The sequence below is a fragment of the Ursus americanus genome, chromosome X, assembly GCF_024610735.1.
Source record: "Ursus americanus isolate L20-20 chromosome X, mUrsAme1.1.p, whole genome shotgun sequence".
Taxonomy (NCBI): Eukaryota; Metazoa; Chordata; class Mammalia; order Carnivora; family Ursidae; genus Ursus; species Ursus americanus.
The window spans coordinates 40,888,630-40,910,502 of record NC_142164.1 but is presented as its reverse complement, the minus strand read 5'-3'; the positions used below and the strand labels follow the sequence as shown (position 1 = coordinate 40,910,502).

The 21,873-nt window shown below is 35.8% G+C and overlaps 1 protein-coding gene across 2 annotated transcripts in view; it reads left to right on the top strand.

The window, feature by feature from the left end:
* Positions 1–21,873, top strand: part of IL1RAPL2 (interleukin 1 receptor accessory protein like 2) — a 1,151,831-nt gene that overhangs the window by 1,103,378 nt on the left and 26,580 nt on the right. For both annotated transcript variants that reach the window (XM_087859489.1, XM_045804817.2), the window contains 2 exons: positions 1,692–1,821; positions 18,665–18,810. In XM_087859489.1, coding sequence (XP_087715615.1) covers positions 1,692–1,821; positions 18,665–18,810 — 276 coding nt within the window. The remainder of the gene's footprint in view (positions 1–1,691; positions 1,822–18,664; positions 18,811–21,873) is intronic.

Genomic DNA, 21,873 nt, shown 5'->3' with positions numbered 1-21,873 from the left:
GAAGGAAAACACCACCATGCTAAATTTGGATGGGATTTTTGTGGGGTTTTTTTGTTTTGTTTTGTTTTTTATGTAGGGTTTTTTTTTGTTTTTGTTTTTTTGTTTTTGTTTTTGGATAGGACTTTTGAATTCACCAAGTACTTTTGTAAACACTTATCTGAGCTTCCCTAATATTACCATCCTTATTACATGTATAATAGTTAGCTTATAAAAAGTTAGGTAATCTGCCCAGGGCCAGATAATCTGCATTTTTGTGATAAATCCAAAACCAGGATCCAGATCTCCTGTGCACATTCCACTCTACCAGACTATGTTTCCATTTTTACACAAGCTTATATCACAGAGCGTTAAGTTCAAAGCAACAATGAATAACCTTGTTTCAGATTTGTGTTAGACATATACGACAGACTGTTGATACCAAAAGTTTTGACATAATTGAGTGATCCCAAAGGTCCACAGCATGTCATTTTGCTGAGATCTAAATTTGCACTATAGAAAGATCAATATACACGTCACTTATGGTTAAGCCCAGCCTATCATCCAGCATCTACATGTCTGTGAGGTTATTTTAATTTCCACTTTGTCTTAATATAGAGCGTAACTCCCATTAAAATTATTTTTTCATGAAAATGGTCCTCACAGAAAGCCATCTGCTAGTTATGGTGATTAAATAGAAAGCGGTCCCAGAAAGTAATGGTTCTTAGAACATGGAAGTTTTAGATCAACTTAAGAATAGAATGGAGAACTTGCCTACAGCTCAGAGTGATTATGGGAACAAATTCACCATGTACTCTACAAGGAAAAAATATTTTTGAAATTTATTTATCTGGTGCTTCAGTGTGGGCAAAATTGCATGTTATAGAGAAAATGATAAGCTACATTATGATTTATGAATTGGGGATTCCTTTGTTGGAATTGTCTAGACTGTGCTTTTTACACTATTCTTCCCTTATTAATCTACTTTGCAAGAAGAAAATAAAATCAATGTCAGCAAAGAATAATAGCTTATATATTTGATGATAAATTTATAATTAAAGCAAAGTTTTTAATGATAATCACAAAGATGAATAAAAAATGCTGCAGTATTGTCTAGAATTGTTTAAATACTACAAATAACTCCAAGAATATAAAAGGCATGTTTAGACTGTTTTCCCTGCATGTACTTTTTATAAATTTTTTAATTAAAAATTCTTCCTTTGATTTGTATTATCCAATTTTTCTTGAAATGACAAACATCAGAATAAACATATTTTCCCTATGCAATATTAATAATAGTGGATAGTCTATTATTATTTTCTCACCAATAAAAATTAACTTATTCTTTTGATTAATGTTAACTTCAAAGGCAAGTCCAAGTAATCAGTAATTAATACTCTCAAAAAAGAAAAATAAAGGAGAATTCTTTCCATTTGATTTCTTCCTGTTAGTTCCTAGAAGGGAGGCAGTAAAAATAAGCAGTTCTAAAAACTGATTAATTTTCTTTACTTCTTCATTTTTGATAACATCTTAATTTTTAAATTTCCCAGAAGCTCTTGTGACTAATTTTTTTTATGTGCAGTGATATGAGGATTGGAAGAAGAGTTGAAAATGGGTCACCTCTGAGCTTTCCTTTGGATGTTAAACAGTCCTTTTCTGTCTCCCAGTGATAACCAGGAGCCATTTGTTCAGTTCTTTTTCTCTGTCATCCTCAGGTAAGCCTCTGAACATCCCTTGCAAAGCATTCTTTGGGTTCAGTGGAGAGTCCGGACCAATGATCTACTGGATGAAAGGGGAGAAGTTTATTGAAGAACTGGCAGGTCACATTAGAGAAGGTGAAATAAGGTACAGAACTTGAATTGGTGATTTTTCTTTTCTCTCTTTGCAGTTAAGCAATGGAACATCCTAGAAGAGCTTCTGCCTGGAATTTTAATTGCAACTCCAAATCATTCCATTTTCTAAAAGCTGATCTGGTGGAGAGAGTGGTGCATTTCCCTAAGAAATGCAAATGTGTAAGCTTCCAATATAAGGAGGTTTTCTCAGGTTCTAAAAATATGCCATGGAGTATAATGACCCCCTCAAAGCCGCTTAAGCAAATTCCTTTGAGTTTCCAAAGTTTAGGCCACTGTTACTCCATCCAGCCATAGCAAATCCAAACGTTGTAGGTGACTCCTCAGACCACTGGGCAAATGCTTATTTACTCCCTAGGAGGAGACAACTTTCATATGTCATAGTTGTAAAGCTACAGTGACAGTAGTAAGCTACTACTTGCCAAAATAACTGTTGACTCTCATTGAATAGTGTTTATTTTTCCCAGTACCCACTGCTCACCCTGAAAGTGACTTTCAAGTTAGCACCACCCTATACATCTTTTCATTCTCCTGTCACAGTTACCTCCCTGGTACATAGACATCTATTCTATTGGTTTTCTAATCCTATTTAATACAACATCATTTGTACAAATAAAGAACAGGTAATCTTTCCTACCTCGCTCAGACTATTGGGTTGCCCTTTGATTTTATAGGTGGTGATATATAGTGTACATTTCTCATTCCAATACGAGTTGGGACCCTTCTCCCTCCACCCCCATTAAAAATGTTGTAGTGGAAACCAATCCAACATTTCAGTGCAACTAATGTTAAAATGCATTTTTTCACTTTTTATTGAATATATAGCAGTGCAAAAGAAACAAGTACACTTTATATTATTTTCCATGATTAAATATAATTTATTATAACTATCTTGACAGTTTCTTTTCATGTGTCCACCCAGTAACTCCACCCCAGAGAGCATAATATTGAGGATCCATGAACCCTCTGAGAGCCTATGCAAAATATTGACTATATGAACTTATTTCTAGGATAAAAGTACATGAAAGTGTCCAAATTAGTCATTTGTCATCAGGGAAATGCAAATTAAAACCCTGTGATAACACTTTATACTCACTAGGCTGGTTATAATCAGAAAGATTGTAGCAAGTGTTGGCTTGCATGTGGAGAAATTGAAATCCTCATACACTACTGGTGGGAGTATAAAATGGCGCAGCCACTTTGGATAACAGTCTGGCGGTTCCTTAAATCATTAAGCGTATAGTTATCAGCAAGTCCCCTCCCAGGAATATAACCAAGAAAAATAAAAACATACATCCACACAAAAACTTGTACACAAATGTTCATTGCAGCATTATTCATAATAGACAAAGTGTAGAAATAACCTAATGTCTATCAACTGATGAATGGATAAATAAAATGTGGTATATTCATACAATGAAATATTATTCACCTGTAAAAAGAATGAATAAAGTATTGATATACACTACAACATGGATGAACCTTGAAAACATACTCAGTGAAAGAAGCCAGTGGGGAAAAAAACCCTACATATTATATGCTTTCATTTATATGAAATGTCTAGAATAAGCAAATCTATAAAGACAGAAAGTAGATTGGAGGTTTCTTAGGGCTGGGGGGAAGGTGGGATAGGGGTAAATACTTAAAGTGCATGGGTGATTTTTTTTATAACATAAAATGCACTGTTTTAAAGTGTACAATTTAGTAACGTTTAGTTCATTCCCAACGTTGTACAACCACAACCACTATCCAGTTCCAGAAAATTTTCGTCACCTCCAAAATCCTGTACCCATTAAGCAGTCTGAAGCTTCATTTTAAGGTGATGAAAATGTTACAAAATTGACTGTGGCAATGGTTGCACATATCTGTGGATATATTAAAAAACAGTGAATTGTACATTTTAAATGGATGAATTATATGGTATATAAATTATATCTCAATAAAGCTGTTCAAAAAAAACTTCCAATCAATTGCCTGGCTCATAACATGTTCAGAAAAATAATCAATATACTATTTATAAATAATTCATAGCTCTTAATTCGCACTTGAAATTTAAGTTTCCTTGGGGCGCCTGGGTGGCTCAGATGGTTAGACTTCTACCTTCGACTCAGGTCATGATCCCAGAGTCCTGGGATCAGGCTCCTGGCTCAGCTGGGAATTTGTTTCTCCCTCTTCCTCTGCCTCTCCCCATGCTCATGCTCTCTCTCTCTGTATCTATCTCAAATAAATTAATAAAATCCTTTAAAAATTGTTTAAATGAATAAAAACAAAGTTTAAGTTTCCTAATTACTAACACTTTGTTAGCAAATTTCAAGTTAAGGTTTATGAAATTAATGCAACTGAATTTCTTTTAAATTATTTCAGAAGATACATGTTTAGGATTATTCTCAATGCATTTCCTATATAAGACTGAGGATTGTTCTTCATTTTTCAAAAAAAAAAAAAACTGATCCCCAAAGGACAAGTGGTAGGTACAATGGTACATAGTAGCAAAATTTCCACTACCAAAAAGCTCAGAACTATGTTAATGATCAAGGGTAGTAGTTATATGAACCTAAGATAATTATCTCTCTTGTACATGACTGATTGGATTGTACTAAATGAACAGATTTAATGGGGATATAGTTGACAAACAATAAAGAGTACACAATTTAAAGCATACAATCTGTAAGGGCCAATATGTGTATACACCTATGAAACTATCACCATAATTAAAATAATGAACATATGAATCGCCCACAAGTTTCTCTTTTGTAATCCCTCCCCCCTGCCTTACTTCCACAATACTGATCTGTCACTATAAATCGGTTTGCATATTCCAGAATTTTATATAAATATAATAAAGCAGTACGTACTTTTTTTGGTCTGGATTATTTAAGTTAACACAATTATTTTGAGATTCATCCATCTTGTTAAATGTAGCAATAGTTCATTCTTTTTATTGCTGAGTAGTATTCCATTATATGGATATAACCAGTCTGGTCACTTGCTGAAGGATATTTGGGTTGTTTGCAGTTTAGGGGTTATTCCAGATAAAGCTGCTATGAACATTCACTTATGCATTTTTGCATGCCCATATACTTCCTTTTTTTCTTGAGTAAATACCAAGACATGGCATGGCTGAGTTATATAATAAGTGTACATTTAACTTCATTAGTTCATTTTTTAGCTCTGTTTTAAAAACGATTTTTAGAATAACTTTAGATTTACAGAAAAATTGTGAAGATAAGGTCTTAGTCTGCTTCGGTTGCTATAACAAAAATTCCATAGACTAGGTGGCTTAAACAACACATATTTATTTCTTATGGTTCTGAAGACTGGAAAGTTCAAGATCAAGGCACCAGCAGATTTAATGTCTGATGAGGGCCTACTTCCTCATTCATAGATGGTCATCTTCTCGCTATACCCTCGCATATCCTGACATGATGGGAAAGGTAAGAAAACTCTCCAGAGTTTCTTTTGTAAGGGCAGTAATCCCATTCATTAGGGCTCCTTTCTCATGACCTAATCACCTCCCCAAAAGCCCCACCTTTTAATACCATCACGTTAAAAGTTAAAATTTCAAAATATGAATGTTTTGGGGGGAGGGGCTACAAACATTGAATCCATAACAAACAGTATAGAGAGTTCGCTACATACCGCATACCCAGCTTTCCCGGTTATTAATATCTTAAGTTACTGTGGTACCTTTATTACAATTAATGAACCAAAATTGACATATTATCATTAACTGAAGTCCATATTTTATTCAAATTTCATTAGCTTTTACCTACTGTTCTTTTTAATCCGGAATTACTTAACTTTTTATTTATTTTTTTTTTAAAGATTTTATTTATTTATGTGACAGAGAGACAGCCAGCGAGAGAGGGAACACAGCAGGGGGAGTGGGAGAGGAAGAAGCAGGCTCACAGCAGAGGAGCCCGGTGTGGGACTCGATCCCGGCGTGCCGGGATCACGCCCTGAGCCGAAGGCAGACGCTTTAACGACTGCGCTACCCAGGCGCCCCCCTTTTTTTTTTTTTAAACGAAAGTTGTTTTTACTTAACTTTTTAAGAATCTGCCAAACTCTATTCCAAATTGGTTATACCATTTTACAAAAGAAAAATTAGACCCTACTGCTGCTCTCTAGCAGCAAATGTTTAGAATGGTGAGAGACAAAGCATACATATATGAAACAGTTCAGTCTAGTCCAAGCTACTTTATTAGGTGCAAATTAACCAACATTTAGGTACTATAGGAAGTCAACCTTTCAGGACTTGCAAAATGCCATTGTTTATTTGATTTTGTTACATCTTCTTTCTCCACTCTCCCCTGCCCTCCCCGTAAAAAAGGAAACATACCTATATTTGCAGTGGAGGAAAGTAACACGGAACTTGTTTTGAAAATTTACAAAACGCTTCTAGCTAACTAAAGATACCTTCAGAGAAATGTAAACAAAGAGGCAGGGATTCTTAGCCAAGATAAATACATAGGCAGCCATTTTGTAATATTAATTATATGATCTTGATTTATTTGAGAGCTTGTGTGGGTGCAGGAATTCCTTCAGGATATGGCCATTTATGTTAACACAGGAGTTACTAGATTCTGTCTTCTAGCCTTCAAAGTCATGTCCTTGAAAGAAAGTATATAAGATTTTTACACAGCATGGCAGATTGGAACAAATCTGGTAGTTTGATTTTAAAAATGCTAATCATACCGTTAGTTCAACAAAGAGAAGATCTGCATTCTTTCATAGCCCACACATTTTCTCCAAAGAGAACAGTTCTAATGGTAGAATGCTGAAGATGTTAAGTTGAGGATTCCTCTGGAAAGCATTTCTGGAAACAAAATTTCCTCCTGGATGCATGGCTCTCCCTCAGGGTATTGTATTTGCTTCATATTTTAATTGATTAACTCTTATGTTGTGCATGCATGTCAGAAGTGCACTGCCCCATAGATCTAAAAAGTGGGGATGGAAATAAATTGCTCCCAAGCAGTTGACTTGTGGAGAACCTGCCACAAAGGCACTGTATCTGGCAGGAGGACTGGCCACACTGCCTAGGTTCTCAATTTCCTGGGCAGCAGCTTGATCCTAGAAGTATGTGTTGCGACTTTTTTTTCTCTTACTATTGCCCCTGAGGAATAGAGAACTTTGGGGGAGAAAACACCTACCTAGGGAAAAAACTTGGATATTTACCAAAGGCTTGATGAAAAAATGTCACTCAGACTACAGTGAATGCAACTTCTGTACAAAGCAGTACCCCTGCAGCTTGACTATCATATTTGGTCAAATCCTGAGGAGGGATTTGGAGTTATCATTTGTTTAATCTTTGGGTTACTTTTTTTCTTTTCCTCTGGGTTACTTTGACCACAGTGGCTCCTTGCATCTCCTGACTTGCAACCTATTGTCAAAGCACTCAGGCTCCACCCTGGGCATACAGATTCTCCTTTATCTCCCTTCAGCAGAAATTGGCATTCCCCTTCCAGTTCTCTGATGTTGCTAAGAGACTGAGCCTTGAGGAAATCTGAACCCAAATGTAGTATCTATTCACAACTGCCAGCCTATCCCATACAACTGCATCCCAGATTCTCCAATGACCCCAGAAGATGTCATCTGTAAGGATGTTAAAGGAATTTGGTGTGTGCAGTAGCATAAGCTGCAATTGTGCAAGTTTGCTTATTTTTTTCTACCAGTTTAAAGTCATTGCAACAAGCTGCTCTCTATAAGCTCTACCATGTATATTCAGAGAAATCAAATTATCATTGGGAAGAGACCCACTGAAAATCATCATTAGGAAAGGACATCCTAATTTCCGTTGCTCTGTTAAAGCTTAATGGGAAGAGTTTGCAGAGTGGCATAAGAGAGTTCATGAAAAAGAGTAGTAGTCTTTGGGTGTGAGCATTTTCAAAAGGCCAATCCAGTTCCATGTCTTTACAGAACTTCCTTTTAATTAATCTTACCAGAGTCTTGAGAATTAGGAAAATAAAATAATTTGCTAGTAAGGTATGTACTCCACAGTGCTAATAAAAAAATGTCAGAGAAATCAAACTCATCCTATTAAACAACAAGAACAAAATAGTTTCTACGCTTGCTTGCAGGATTATGAATTGCATCTGATTGCAAAAGGAGACTGCATGAATTTCAATGCAATTGCTTTGCATCAATGGAGAGTAATTTTTTATTATAAATCTCACTTTACAAATCTTCCTATCCGTATCTAATATTTTCCCCCTTAGGCAATACCATAAAACGTTTACCAATCTTTTATAATTCTTGAGCTGAAAAACATATTCAATTTATCTTAAGGTTTTTTAAACAAGCTTCTTAAAATGCAAATAATTTTATTTACTTTCAATTACTGAAAGGCTACGAGTTGTATATTGGCTTTGCTTGGTTTTAGTTTTGTTTTCTTCACTCCTACTTCCACCACGTTCTGGCTTTCTGTTTCCATTTCTTTACCTTAACATCCTTTCTCTGAATGAGTAAAATGCTCTCAACAAAGAAGGGAATATGGTACAGGTATGAAAAGATTTTATTCTTGAAATAAAGTGAGCCTATATTAAAGACCCAAAGTAACCTTTCAATAACTAATCAATTAAAAACATATGGAGCTGTCGGAGAAGAAAGGGATAAAGGGGGGGGTAATCAGAAGGGGGAATGAAGCATGAGAGACTATGGACTCTGAGAAACAAACTGAGGGCTTCAGAGGGGAGAGGGGTGGGGGATCAGGATAGGCTGGTGATGGGTAGTAAGGAGGGCACGTATTGCATGCTGCACTGGGTGTTATACACAGTTAATGAATCATCGAACTTTACATCGGAAACCGGGGATGTACTGTATGGTGACTAACATAATATAATAAAAACATACTATTTAAAAAAACATATGGAGCTGTGAATATGTAGTTTGTCCCCCAAGTATAAACTATTGAAGTCCCAGGCAGTCCAAGGCAAATGATGTGCTCTGTTTTGGCAACTTCCCACCATACTTTTTCAGTGTCTTGAAGCACCCCATCTGCTCTGGCCTTCCTCAAGTTGAGCTAACACACACACACACACACACACACACACACACACACACACACACACCATCTCTCCTTTTCCTCCATTCACAGTTCATGTCATTGGAAGAAGGAACACTGATCAATCACTTTGACTTTGATTTAAATAAGTTTCAAATCTTATGACCTATATGTGAATGTAGATTTTGTAAGTCATGAGGAGGCTTCAGTGGAAAGTAAACTTCATAAGTAGCATAGATTTACCTAGGAGCAGTCTTAAATGCCAGTTATCTGAAGGATGAATTTTAGAGGAGTGATGATTCTACTCTTCACAGTTCTAGTTCCACAGTGGATCTTAGCCTTGATCTATGCATAAAATATTTAAAGCCTACCTAAGACATATTTGTTATATCTCTTCTTTTACTGAGCAGACTCTAGATGCCCAGTCTCAAATATAATGTCTTATATTATAAGCTACACTAGACAAGAATCCATAATTAGCAAATAATAATAATTTCTCTTCATGTTTTTTTACTACACAGTAAATTGCAAAAACATTTTGGCATCCTTAATTACATTGGAATTTTCATGACAGTCATCTGAGGTAAATAGTATCAGTTTATTTTATGGAATAAAGAAATTGGTTTAGAGATTGAGGAAGAGCTGTCGCTGGGCAGTTTGTTCACAGCTCAGTGGAGCTAGACTGAATTCATCAAAACACAACTAGCAAGAATCCTCAGTTGCCCAGAATGATTTGTTGTGCACCACATTTAGGATGTAGAGTCAAAACTTGCCCAGGACTGAAAGAGTGAAAATCAGTCTGGACTGAGAATAAGCAGTCCTGCTATTAATCAGCCTGGGAGGACAGACAGATAAAGCCAGCTGCAAAGTTAACAGAAAACACTGTTTCTCCCAAGGTCATGCAGCAATTGTAAAATACCATAACGACCCCCACCTCCTTTGAGTGACTACTGCTTTCTTACCAGTAATGGCCCTGACCTACTTTGCTATTTTCATATATTACTGGGAATACCCAATTGCTAAGCCATCCTTGCCTCATGACAGTTCTCAACCCCTAATCAATCCTCCCTTCTCCCAAACCTGCCTTAAAAATCCCAACCAATCCAGAATTTATCAGGGCTTCCCTAGACTCTACTCTTTCAGTGGAAATTCAAAAATTACAAAACATGCTTTCTTTCTACCTTCAATTGAGGAATAATCCACAGTTACTCTGAAGTGTCCCACCCTCAATACATTCAGTCAGTAAGTCTGACTTTGTCAGACTATATGTTTGATCCTGGTCACTAATAAGGCTTTAATAGGTACTAAAAAATGACATTAAAAGAAAGATTTTAAGAGGTTTTTAAAAACATACTCCTATTCTTGATATTCTCAATCATCATTCCTGGACAATGATTACTCATACTCATAATAATAACCCAGAGACTGTGCAAGATACCTAGACATCACAAGAGGGCTCAGTTTGGTTTAAGAGACCATTTAGGATGAATAGTAATTGGAATTGGATATTTTATTTTATTTTATTTTATTTTATTTTATTTTATTTTATTTTGGGGGAATCAAATCTCTTCCCTTTATTTCATACTAGATTTTTAAAAATTTCCAGCTTTGTTGGGGTATAAATATAAAAATTGTGTGTATTTAACATAATGTTTTGATATATGTATACATTGCAAATCAAGCTAAACCAAATCAAGCTAATTAACTTATCCACCACCATACATAGTTACCATTTTTTGTGTGTGTATGAAAACACTTGAGACTTACTCTCGTAGCAAATTTCAAATATACAGTACACTTGTTACTAACTATAGTCATCATGCTGTACATTAGGTCTCTAGAACTTATTCATTATATAACTGAATGACCTGCATCTCCCTTTTTCTTCCTCTAGCTCTTGGTAACCACCATTCTATTCTGTTACTATGAGTTTGGCATTTTTAGATTCCACATATAAGTGATATCATATCTTATAGTATATTTCATTTTCTGACTTATTTCACTTTGCATAATATTTTTCAGGTTCCCTTACGTTGTTGCAAATGGCAAGGTTTCCTTATTTTTTAAGACTGAATAATATTTTATTGTATATGTAAACCACATTTTTTTAAACCATTTCTCCATTGATGGACACAGGTTGTTTCCCTATCTTGGCTATTATATAATGCCTTAATGAATATGAGAGTGAAAATACCTGAGATCTTGATTTCATTTCCTTTGCATATATATCCAGAAGTGGGATTGCTGGGTCATATGGTAGTTCTATTTTTAATTTTTTGAGGAATATCTGGATTGTTGTCCATAGTGGCCGCACCAATTTATATTCCAACCAACAATGTACAGAGTTCCCTTTTATTCATATCCTGGCCAACAATTTTTATCTTTTGTCTTTCTGATAATAGCCATTCTAGCAGGTGGGAGATGATATCTCATTGTGATTTTGATTTACATTTCCCTGATGATAGTGAAGTTGAGCAACTTTTTATATACCCATTAGCCATTTTTATGTCTCCTTTGACGAAATATTTATTCAGGCCCTTTGCCCATTTTAATAAGGTTATTTGTTTTGTTTTGTTTTTATATTGAGTTCTAAGAGTTCCTTATATGTTTTGGATTTTAACCCCTTATCAGATATATAATTTGCAAATATTTTCTTCTATTCCCTAAGTTACCTTTCCATTCTCTCTCTTTTTTTTTCCAGAGAAAGAGCGGGGGGAGTGGAAAAGGGAGAGCGCAAGAAAGAATCTTAAGCAGGCTCCACGCCCAATGCATAGCCCAACATGGGGCTCAATCTCACAATCATAAGCTCATGACCTGAGCTGAAATCAAGAGTCAGATGCTTAACTGACTGAGCCACCCAGGTGTCCCTTCCACTATAATCGACATACATTACATTAGTTTTAGGTGTACAACATAATGATTTTATATTTGTATATATTGCAAAATGATCACCACCATAAGTCTAGTTACATTTGTCACCATAATAATTAGTTTTTTCTTATAATGAGCAATTTTAAGATTTACTCTATTAGCAACTTTCAAATATATAACACGGTATTATTAACTATAGTTGCCATGCCGTACATTACATCCCCATCACTTATGTATTTTGTAATTGGAAATTTGTGCCTTTTAATTCCCTTCACCCATTTTGCCCACTCTTCAACCCCCTGCCTCTCCACCAATTTGGTCTTTGTATGTATGAGCTTGTTTTTTTTTTCTTTTTTTAGATTCCACATGTAAGTGAGACCATACGGTATTTTAGAAACTTTTTAGTTTGATGTACTTGTTTTTCTTTTTGGTTTGTTTGTTATTTTGTTTTTCTTGCCTGTGCTTTTGGTATCATACACAAAAAAATCATTGCCTAGACCAATGTTAGAAAGTTTTTCCTTATGTTTTCTTCTAGTAGCTTTATGGTTTCAGATCTTTAATCCTTTTTGGATTGATTTTTGTATATGATATGAGATAAGGGTCCAATTTTATTCTTCTGTATGTGGATATAAAGTTTTTCCAATACTACTTACTGAAGAGACTATCCTTTCCCCATTGTGTATTTTTGAAATGCTTTTTGAAAATCTGTTGACTATGGATTGTGGATTTATTTCTCAGTGCTCTATACTGTTCTGTCTATATGTCTATTTTTATACTAAGCCATACGATTTGGTTACTGTAGCTTTGTGATATCATTTGATATCAGGAAGTGCAATCCCTCCAGGTTTGCTCTTCTTGTTCAAGATTATTTTAGCTATTTGGTGTCTTTTGTGGTTCCATATATTTTAAGATATTTTTACTATTTCTATAAAAAATGCCATTGGGATTTTGATACAGATTACACTGAATCTATAGATCACTTTGGATGGTTTAGACATTTTAACAATATTAATTCTTCCAATATATGAATACAGGCTATCTTTCCATCTATTTGTGTTTTCTTTATTTTCTTTCATCAACATTTTATAATTTTCATTATACACATCATTCACCCCTTTGGTTAAGTTTATTCGTAAGTACTTTATTATTTTTGTTTCTAATGGATGGTATTTTCTTAATTTCCTTTTTTGTGGCTTCTCAGGTTTTAATTGAACATTTTATGTGCTTTTATTTTCTCTTCTCTCTTAGCATATCAATTGTACTCTTAAAAAATTAAGTGGTAGGCCTATAGTTTGCAATATACATTTACGACTAAGTCCACTTTCAAATAATACTATACAGCTTCACATATAGTGCAGGTACTTTAAAACAGTCATTAATTTCACTTATCCATAAACTATAATCACCAAATACAACAATGTTATTGTTTTTTCCCCATTTTTAACTTTATTAAAAATGATTCACAAATGTAATTGTATATATTTAAAGTGTACAATGTGATGATTTGATATACATATACCTTGTAGAATGATTACCAAGATCAAGATAATTAACACATCCATCAGCTCACACAATTAACATAATTAACGCTTTTTTAAAATGTGGTGAGAAAGTCTAAGATCTACTCTCAGCAACTTTCACATATACAATACCATATTCTTAGCTATAGTCACCTGCTATATAATAGATCATCAGAACTTATTTTTCCTTAACTGCCGTTATTGCTATTATTGTTCTAAACAAACTGTGACATGTTAGATAAATCATGAATAGAAAAAAGGAAATATTTTATCTTCATTTACTTCTTCTCTAACACTCTTTCTTTCATTATTTAGATCCAAATTTCTGACCTACATCATTTTCATTTTTTCTGAAGAACTTTTAACACTGTTTGCAAGACAGGTTTAGTGGCAACAGGTTCCCTCAGTTTTTCTTTGTCTCAGAAACTCTATTTCTCCTTCGCTTTTGATGAATACTTTAGATGGATGCAGTATTTTAGGTTAGTGGTTATTTTTTTCAACACTTTAAATATTTAATTCCACTCTTCTTGCTTGCATTGTTTCTAAAAATAAGTCTTATTCTTGTTCTTGTGTAGGTACTTTTATTTCCTCTGGATCATTTCAAGATTTTTTTCTTTGCTTTGATTTTCTGCAGTTAGAATATAATATATCAAGGTGTATATATTTTAGTATTAATTCCACTTGGTATTCTCTGAGCTTCCTACAATCTGTGGTTTGGAGTCTTTCATCAACTTTGGAAAATTCTCAGCTCAGTACTTCAAATATTTCTAATTATTCCTTTCTTTCTTCTTCTTTCTTTTGGTATTTCCATTACATGTATCTTATCCTTTTTATAATTATCCTTTGGTAGCTTCATATTTTATTCCATTTTTTTCAGACCTTTTCCTCTTTACATTTTAGTTTAGGAGATTTGTACTAATGTATCTTCAAGATCACCAATTCTTTCTTCACCTCTGTCCAGTCTACTGATAAGCCCATGAAAAGCATTCTTTATTTCTATTACTGTAACTGTGTTTTTATTTCTAGCATTTTCTTTTGATTCTTTCTTAGAGTTTCCATTTCTCCAGTTACATTACCCATCTGTTGATATATATTGTTCACTTTTCCCATTGGATCCCTTAACATATTAAACATAGTTATTTTGCATTTCCAGTATGATCATTCCAAAATCTCTGCCATATTTGAATATGGTTCTGATGCGTGCTTTGTCTCTTCAGACTGCATTCTTTGGGTTTTTGTTTGTTTGGGGTTTTTTTGGGGGGGGCAGTTGGAGTTTTTTTTCTTTTTGTTCTAACTTTTTTTGGTAATTTTTTATTATTGTTGAAAACCACATATTATGTATCAGGTAAAAGTGACTGAGGTAAATAGGCTTTTAGTGTGAGATTTTATGTTTATGTTGTTAGGCTGGGTTTAGTGTTTGCTATAGTTGTAGGTGTAAGAGGCTAAAATTTCCTGTAATGTTCTTGTTTATGTCCCCACTGTTTTCTTTGTGTTTTCCTAGAGACTGCTTCTTAAATAGGGTCTGAGCTTTGCAGTTCTTTCAGCTGAAAGCCCTTGTTATCATACAGAAGCCTGATTGATGTGGTGGTAAGCATTCTATAATCCTATGATAAAGTCTCAGTCTTTTAGTAAGCGTATGCCTCTGAACTATGACCTTCACAACTGCTTCTCAGGTTTCTTCCTCCTTTTAAGTGAGACAGGAAAGTTTGAGGGGGGCTGGAGTTGGGTATTGTATTTCCCTTCCCTCAGGAAGGTTAGGTTTGGTAAAATCCAAGTAGTTTAGGCTCTGATAAAAGGGTTTTCTTTCAGGGCAGGCCTTTGTTAAGATGAGGGAGTACTCTGGGCTCATTTCAAGATAGTTGTTTTTTTAAATTCCCTTGACAGAAGCATAGGGAAACTTTTCTGTGATCTTCACCCTAAGACCCTGGTAGGGTTCCTAGAAGCAAACCTCTTGAAAATGTGGGCTACCCCAAAGATTAGATCTGATGGAGTTTATAAACTCTCAGATTAGTGCATAGTGGTCGTACCAGTGACTTACCAGTTATAGTTTGTTTCTATCTGTACTGCCTCTTGCTCCTTGGTTTCTGCTCCCACTATACTGTGATTCTCAGTATTTGCCTGTCTCAGGTTTCTGGGGCAGGAGTTTGCCCTGTGACCTCAACTCTCTGATGGATCTAAGAATTGTTAATTTTAATTTTCTTCAGCTGTTTTTCTTAATGTAAGGATGAGAGTGACAACTTCCAAGCTTTTTTTAGTATTAGTTTTTAAGAATAGGTCTTGACTAAATAAAATTTTTGAAGGTGGTGATTTCTGTCACCTGAACTTATTATTTTCTAATTTTTCTGGTGTTTGCTATTGCATATAACTTGTCTTCAATGTTAATCCTTGGAATAAAATGCTTCTGAAGTTACTTGAAGTATATCCCAGGATCCCCTCATTTGTATCCTCCATTCCCAAACCAGCCTCTTTAGTGTCTTTCTTTCACATATTCTGCAAAAACCTGTTCCTATCTTCTATCCTAGAAAACACTCCCTTATTCTTTTTGTCTAGGTAGACTCTTCTCAAGCCTTTTCCAGTTAATTTAGTCAAAATAGTGTCTCCCATCTTTGAAAGCCATTGTAAGCAGGACTGTACCACTCTTCTTTACATCATTATATCTATATTTTTTCAATTTTGTAGATCTTGTCTCTTGTTTAAATGTTAATGCTTACTGGGAGCAGAGACTTTGTCTTTTCTTTTTTTTTAAGAGAGAGACAGAGAAAGTGCACATATGCGAGAGCTGAGGAGAAGGGGCAGAGGGAGAGAGAGAATCTTAATCAAGCTTCACGCCCAGCGCAGAACCCAATGCAGGGCTCAGTCTCATGACCCTGAGATCATGACCTGAGCCAAAACCAAGAGTCGGACACTTAACTGACTGAGCCACCCAGGCACCCCAGGGACCTGGTCTTTTAATGTTTATATTTATCTTACATCAAACGTCTAGCCCAGAGCTAGGCACGTAGTAGGGGACTGACGAAGAATCATTGGTAGATTGTTATATATCAATATTTTCTAGGAAATTATGATTGCTCTACTGAGTGATTTGTAGATATAAATATCAGCTGACTCTTTAACTCCCAAAAAGCAAGTCACTTCTAGATTTTCAAGAGCTGATAATTAAGACACCTCATATATATTAATAGATAGACAACAGATCATTTTTCAGTTCCTCCCTCCAGATTCTTTCTGCAGCCTGTGAAGAGCTGTTTTTGGAAACTGCATTAGAAATGAAGAGGGAAAGGCTTGGTCTGGAAGGACAGGATCAGCTTTCTGCTTCATGCCTGGCAGAGGCTGTGGCTGCCTACAGATGAAGCTTTAAATCAATCTTAATTTGTGGTGCTTAAGCAGCTTCTGGCACTAAAGGGGGTTCTTCCATAGCAGGTTACACAGAACTAAAAGAATTGAGTGTAGTGGGATTTACCCACAGCAGGGAGAAAATGGAGAAAGTAAAATTCAATATAAACCATGAAGATGGCAAATTCCCATTTTTCCTTCAGTTAGGTATATGTTGAGAGAGGAAAACTACAACTTTATCAAGGAAGAAAAAAGTTAATACAAATAATACCAATAAAATGTGGTTAAGAAAATTCTTACATTTGTCTAGTTCAATGACAGTACATAAACGTAAAGGTCAGAAGACTTACTCAAGTTACAAATGGCAGTATTACCAACTCTCAGATATGTGTATCATCGGGAGGGTACAGAAACAGGGTTAATTTTAAAAGCATATCTATTTGGAATATAATCTGGGCTTCAGATTTCAGTGTGGGAGACTTAGATTCCAGGATCTGTCCTCCACCAACCCATCTTTAAGCCTTCTTTTTCTCAAAGGGGAACCAGAAGAGATTAAGCCAACCGAATTTTAAATATCAATAAATATCAACATAAATATTTTTGTAGGAGCCAAAATGTAAACAATCTACTTTTGATAATGAAATGTTGATGTTTAATAACATGGCTTTGCATGTGTTCAGTGTTATTTACTTTTTAAATTACTTTAACCCATTTTATCCTCACAACAAAGTTGAGTAGGGTAAGTATTTTTCCCAACATAAAGTAAGTTAAATTAAGTCACCATTGACTTACTGACCTTGTAAAGATCCAGCTTAAACTTGTAAATTGGAGGCCTGTACTTAGAACACAGTTTTCTCTGAGCATAGTCGTCTTTTCCAACTTCATGCTTAATGCCTGTAAATCAGAAGGTTCTTTTCTACATTCATAAGCAGGTGTCCAAAAAAGACATGAGAATTAACTCCAGTGTTCCAGTTTTCTATCTTGCAAATACGTGTATTTAAGAACCTCACCCCAGGGGTGCCTGGGTGGTTCAGTCAGTTCAGCAACCAACTGGATTTTGGGTCCTGGGATGGAGCCCTTTGTCAGGCTCCTTGCTCAGCAGGGAGTCTCCTCCTCCATCTCCTTCTGCCCCACCCCCAACTCATGCTCTCTCCCACCTCATGCTCTCTCCCACTGTCTTTCTTTCTTTCTCAAATAAATAACTAAAATATTTTTTTTAAAAAAGCAGGAAACAAAAAAGTCAGCAGGGTACCCACTTTCACCTCACTCAGGAGGCAGCTGGCCATTGGTGAGAATATCTCTCTGAAGAAACAGGAAGCACACTTCTTAGGAAAGTTTCCTGGCAACTTAGTTACTCTGTAAAGAACACTTATTCCTGGCCATTCAAGTCCCTTTGCAACTTCACTTGAGAAAGCAAAAAGCAGGACTATGAGAAAATGTCACATAGGGCAGGGTTTTCCCTGTGAGGGGAGAAAGGAGAAAGACAAACCAGGGACAGTGTCTGGAAAAGGCAGGTCCATGGTGAGGGGCTAGCAGCATTGGCAGGTTAGGGCAGAGAGCACATGCCTGCATTGGACAAATGCAAGAGGAAAGTAAAGAACAGACTTCTCATGGTATATTTGGGGATAGAAGGCCACTAATCCCTTTCAGTTTACTTTTTATAAGATAACCATTTTCAAGGTTCATTTCTTTACCTTTTTACCCCCTGTTGTCAAAACTCTAACCTCTAACACAAAGACTACACCTATCGATTATTTCCCTTCATGGCATGGTGCAAAAATCTGATTTGTTTTCATAAAATCAGCTTAGAACATAAAGCCCAATGTTTACTCCTTTTTGCCACACAAATCATGTTGGCTTCATTTATCAAAGCCTACTGGCATGGTAATATTTCTTTTTGCTGAGTGAATTCCCCACTTCTTTCCTTTTCCATCTGATCTTCACAACAAGAGTCACTTTTTGTGTTTTCTTGTTGAAGGTTCCATACATAACACCCAGTTAAGATTCTCCATGCCCACTGGAGACCTTGTGAGCTACATAATCATCTGCAATTTTTGCATGGCTGCTCTCCCCAAGTCAAATCAATTCAACCAAGAATACTGTCTTTATTCCAGGCTCCTCAAAGAACATCTTGGAGAAAAAGAAGTTGAATTGGCACTCATCTTTGATTCAGTAGTAGAGGCTGACCTGGCAAATTATACCTGCCATGTGGAAAACCGAAATGGACGGAAACATGCCAGTGTTCTGTTGCGTAAAAAGGGTATTTATTTTTATAATTATTACTATGGTTTGTTTAGCTACCAAGTAACTATTGAAGTTAAATATGCTTCCTGGCCTTATTTTATCATTTAGCATGAACTTCTATTAAACATTTTATCTTCTTAAGGAAAAATATCTCTTTTGCTATGGATATAAGCATAGAATGCCTATAATCTTCAATCCATTAGGAAGTAGATAAATAAAATGAAATATTGTTATGTGTTAAATTCAGTGAAATAAAATGTACCTTGGTTATAAGTGTTACATAATGTTTGATAGGTATTGCCATTCAAATTTTTCTCTGTACTTCACCATTTTATATTGCTTAAATGAGAAACTAAGGAATTTATTATTGGATAAGAAACAAAGCCACTTTTTTTATTCCCAGACTAAAATATAAATAAAAATAATGACAAGTATCATAATATTCTTATAATTGCTATAATAAACATTATAAACAATATTTCATGATATGACCTGGTGGTGTTAAGAGGCCTCTGACAGGTGCATGTTCTTTAAAATATTGCAGCATTTATGGAAATCCCTCTCTAAATTTGGTTCCAGATAGGGTGGAAATTGTATATAATGGACAAAGAAAAGAAACTAAATTTATAGATAAAGAAGATAAAAGCAAATATAGGAACAACAATCCCAGCAGCTGGAGTAGCTTCTAAGATTGGCTCTTACCCTGCCACAACTCTTGATTACTGCAAAAAGCTAAATATTTCTGTATGTGTGCATCTGGCAAAGGTTTTTGTAAATGTAACAGAACAAATGTTCTCAATCAGTGTTCTTGTCTAAGCTATAGAGTAATAGAACAGATTCAGTCAACAAGGTCACTAGTTGTACCTCTTAACCAAGATGGAATTTCTATTTTCCAGCCAACCCTAAAACTTGACCTTGACCAGCAATTCTAGGAGAAGCAGGAAAATGTTATTTTTCTGAAAATAATGCTTTCGTCTCTCTAGTACCATTTCTTACTCAGTTATATTTGATTCTACCTTAAAATAATGGAGTTTTTAAGTATGAAGGAGTCTAATATAGAAAGTGAAATCAGGAGACCCTGGTTGAAGAGATCCGAATTCAGCCACTGATTCAACTACTTGGTTCAGCAGGACTAACTTGTCTGAGGAAGCATCCTGAACCTCAGTTTTCTTATCTGTAAAACATGGATAATAATATCTACATTGTAGAGACACTTTGAGGCTCAAATGATAATGATATAGTGTGAAATATGCCACACTCAGTGTTTGCTATTATGCAGAACTTGGATAACTTCTCCAGTACACTAGGCAACCACATAGTCCACCTATGCAAAAGGCAGACATTGATCACGTCCAGATACCTTATGGCAAAGATCACTTTGTTCCTGCTCATTCTAGTCTTATTTTAGGCTCAGAGATCATCCAAGCCAGGGTCTGCAGAATCTCTGTATCCTCAGCAACTTGGGCAATGTCTGACCACTAATAGGTACTTAGAACCCATCTGATTAATGAATGAATGTTATCTTTTATTATTGAAGATTATGTGTAGCAAGTGTCGTGCTAAGTACTGAGAAATAGAGTGATGAATAAGTTAGACATCCCCAAGCCTGTGTGGGGCTTATAGTCTTCAGAGTAGTGAAAGTGCAAAGAAAGACAAACATTAAACATTAAACAAAAAATTGCACAACAAATACATAGTGTTATTTCTATGAGGAAAAATAATGGTGGTGGTGGGGTTCCTATTATTCAGTCAGCAGAGATAGGAATAGCTTTGTGTTTAAAAATAAATCAATTTCTGGGGCACCTGGGTGGCACAGCGGTTAAGCATCTGCCTTCGGCTCAGGGCGTGATCCCGGCATTATGGGATCGAGCCCCACATCAGGCTCCTCCACTATGAGCCTGCTTCTTCCTCTCCCACTCCCCCTGCTTGTGTTCCCTCTCTCGCTGGCTGTCTCTATCTCTGTCGAATAAATAAATAAAATCTTTTTAAAAAAATAAATAAATCCATTTCTCTTTAATAAGGAAAGCAACCACTAGCAGCCCTTAAAATTTCTAATAATCTGACAGTAGAAACCAAAGCACACTGTATAACTGCCACCTCCCATGGCTTCCGCAAGGAAACGTGTCCAAAGCATGAATAACTGAGAATATTAATTCTCATCTTTCTCATCTCCAAATATTAGAGTTCCCCAGGGTTCGGGACCCCTCTTCTCACTTACTCCCTAGATGATTTCATTCCATCTCCATCTCATGGTTTTGCTTACTTACGTACATGCTGACAACTTCCAAATTTATATCTGTAGCCTGCCTGATCTTCTTGCCTAAACTCCAAAGTTGTTTTCCTAACTGCCTATTCAATAACTACTCAAACACTCCGCTAGTAGACATATCTATTAGGCATATCAAGCTTCCCTTGTCCTAAACAAGAATTCTGATTTCTCTTCCCTACAAACCTGATCCTCCAGTTGTCTTCTCCATCTCCCTCACCATCCTTCCAGTTGCTCAGGCCAAAATCCTGAGTCAGTCTAGTCCACCAGCAAATCCCATGGCTCCACTTTCAAAACATGTCCAAACTCTGAGGACTTTCCCCACCTTCATTGTTACCACCCTAGTCTGAGCTGTCAGCATCAATTGCTTGACTCAATGCAATGGCCTCCTAACTGGTCTCCCTGCTTCTTCCTTGTCCACTTATAATCTATTCTCATCACAGCAGCCAGAATGATCCTTTTAATATATAAGTCAGATGATATTCCTCTAATCAGAACCCTCCAATTACAGAATCCTCTCTGTTACACTTAGAATGAAATCCTAAATCTATGCCATGGCCTATAATGCATGACATAATCTTTTGTGATTTCTGATCTCATTTTCTGCTACAATCTGCCTATCTGTCTCAAACATCACACACACTAGCTTCCTTCCTAATTCTTGTGCTCACCAAGCACAGTCCTGACTAAAGGTCTTTGCACTTGCTATTTCCTGGGTCTGGAACACTCTTCCCCTCACTGTTCCCACTCACTCTTTTCATATAGGTCTCGGCTTAAATATAAACCTACTCAATAGTTTTTCCTGGCCACACT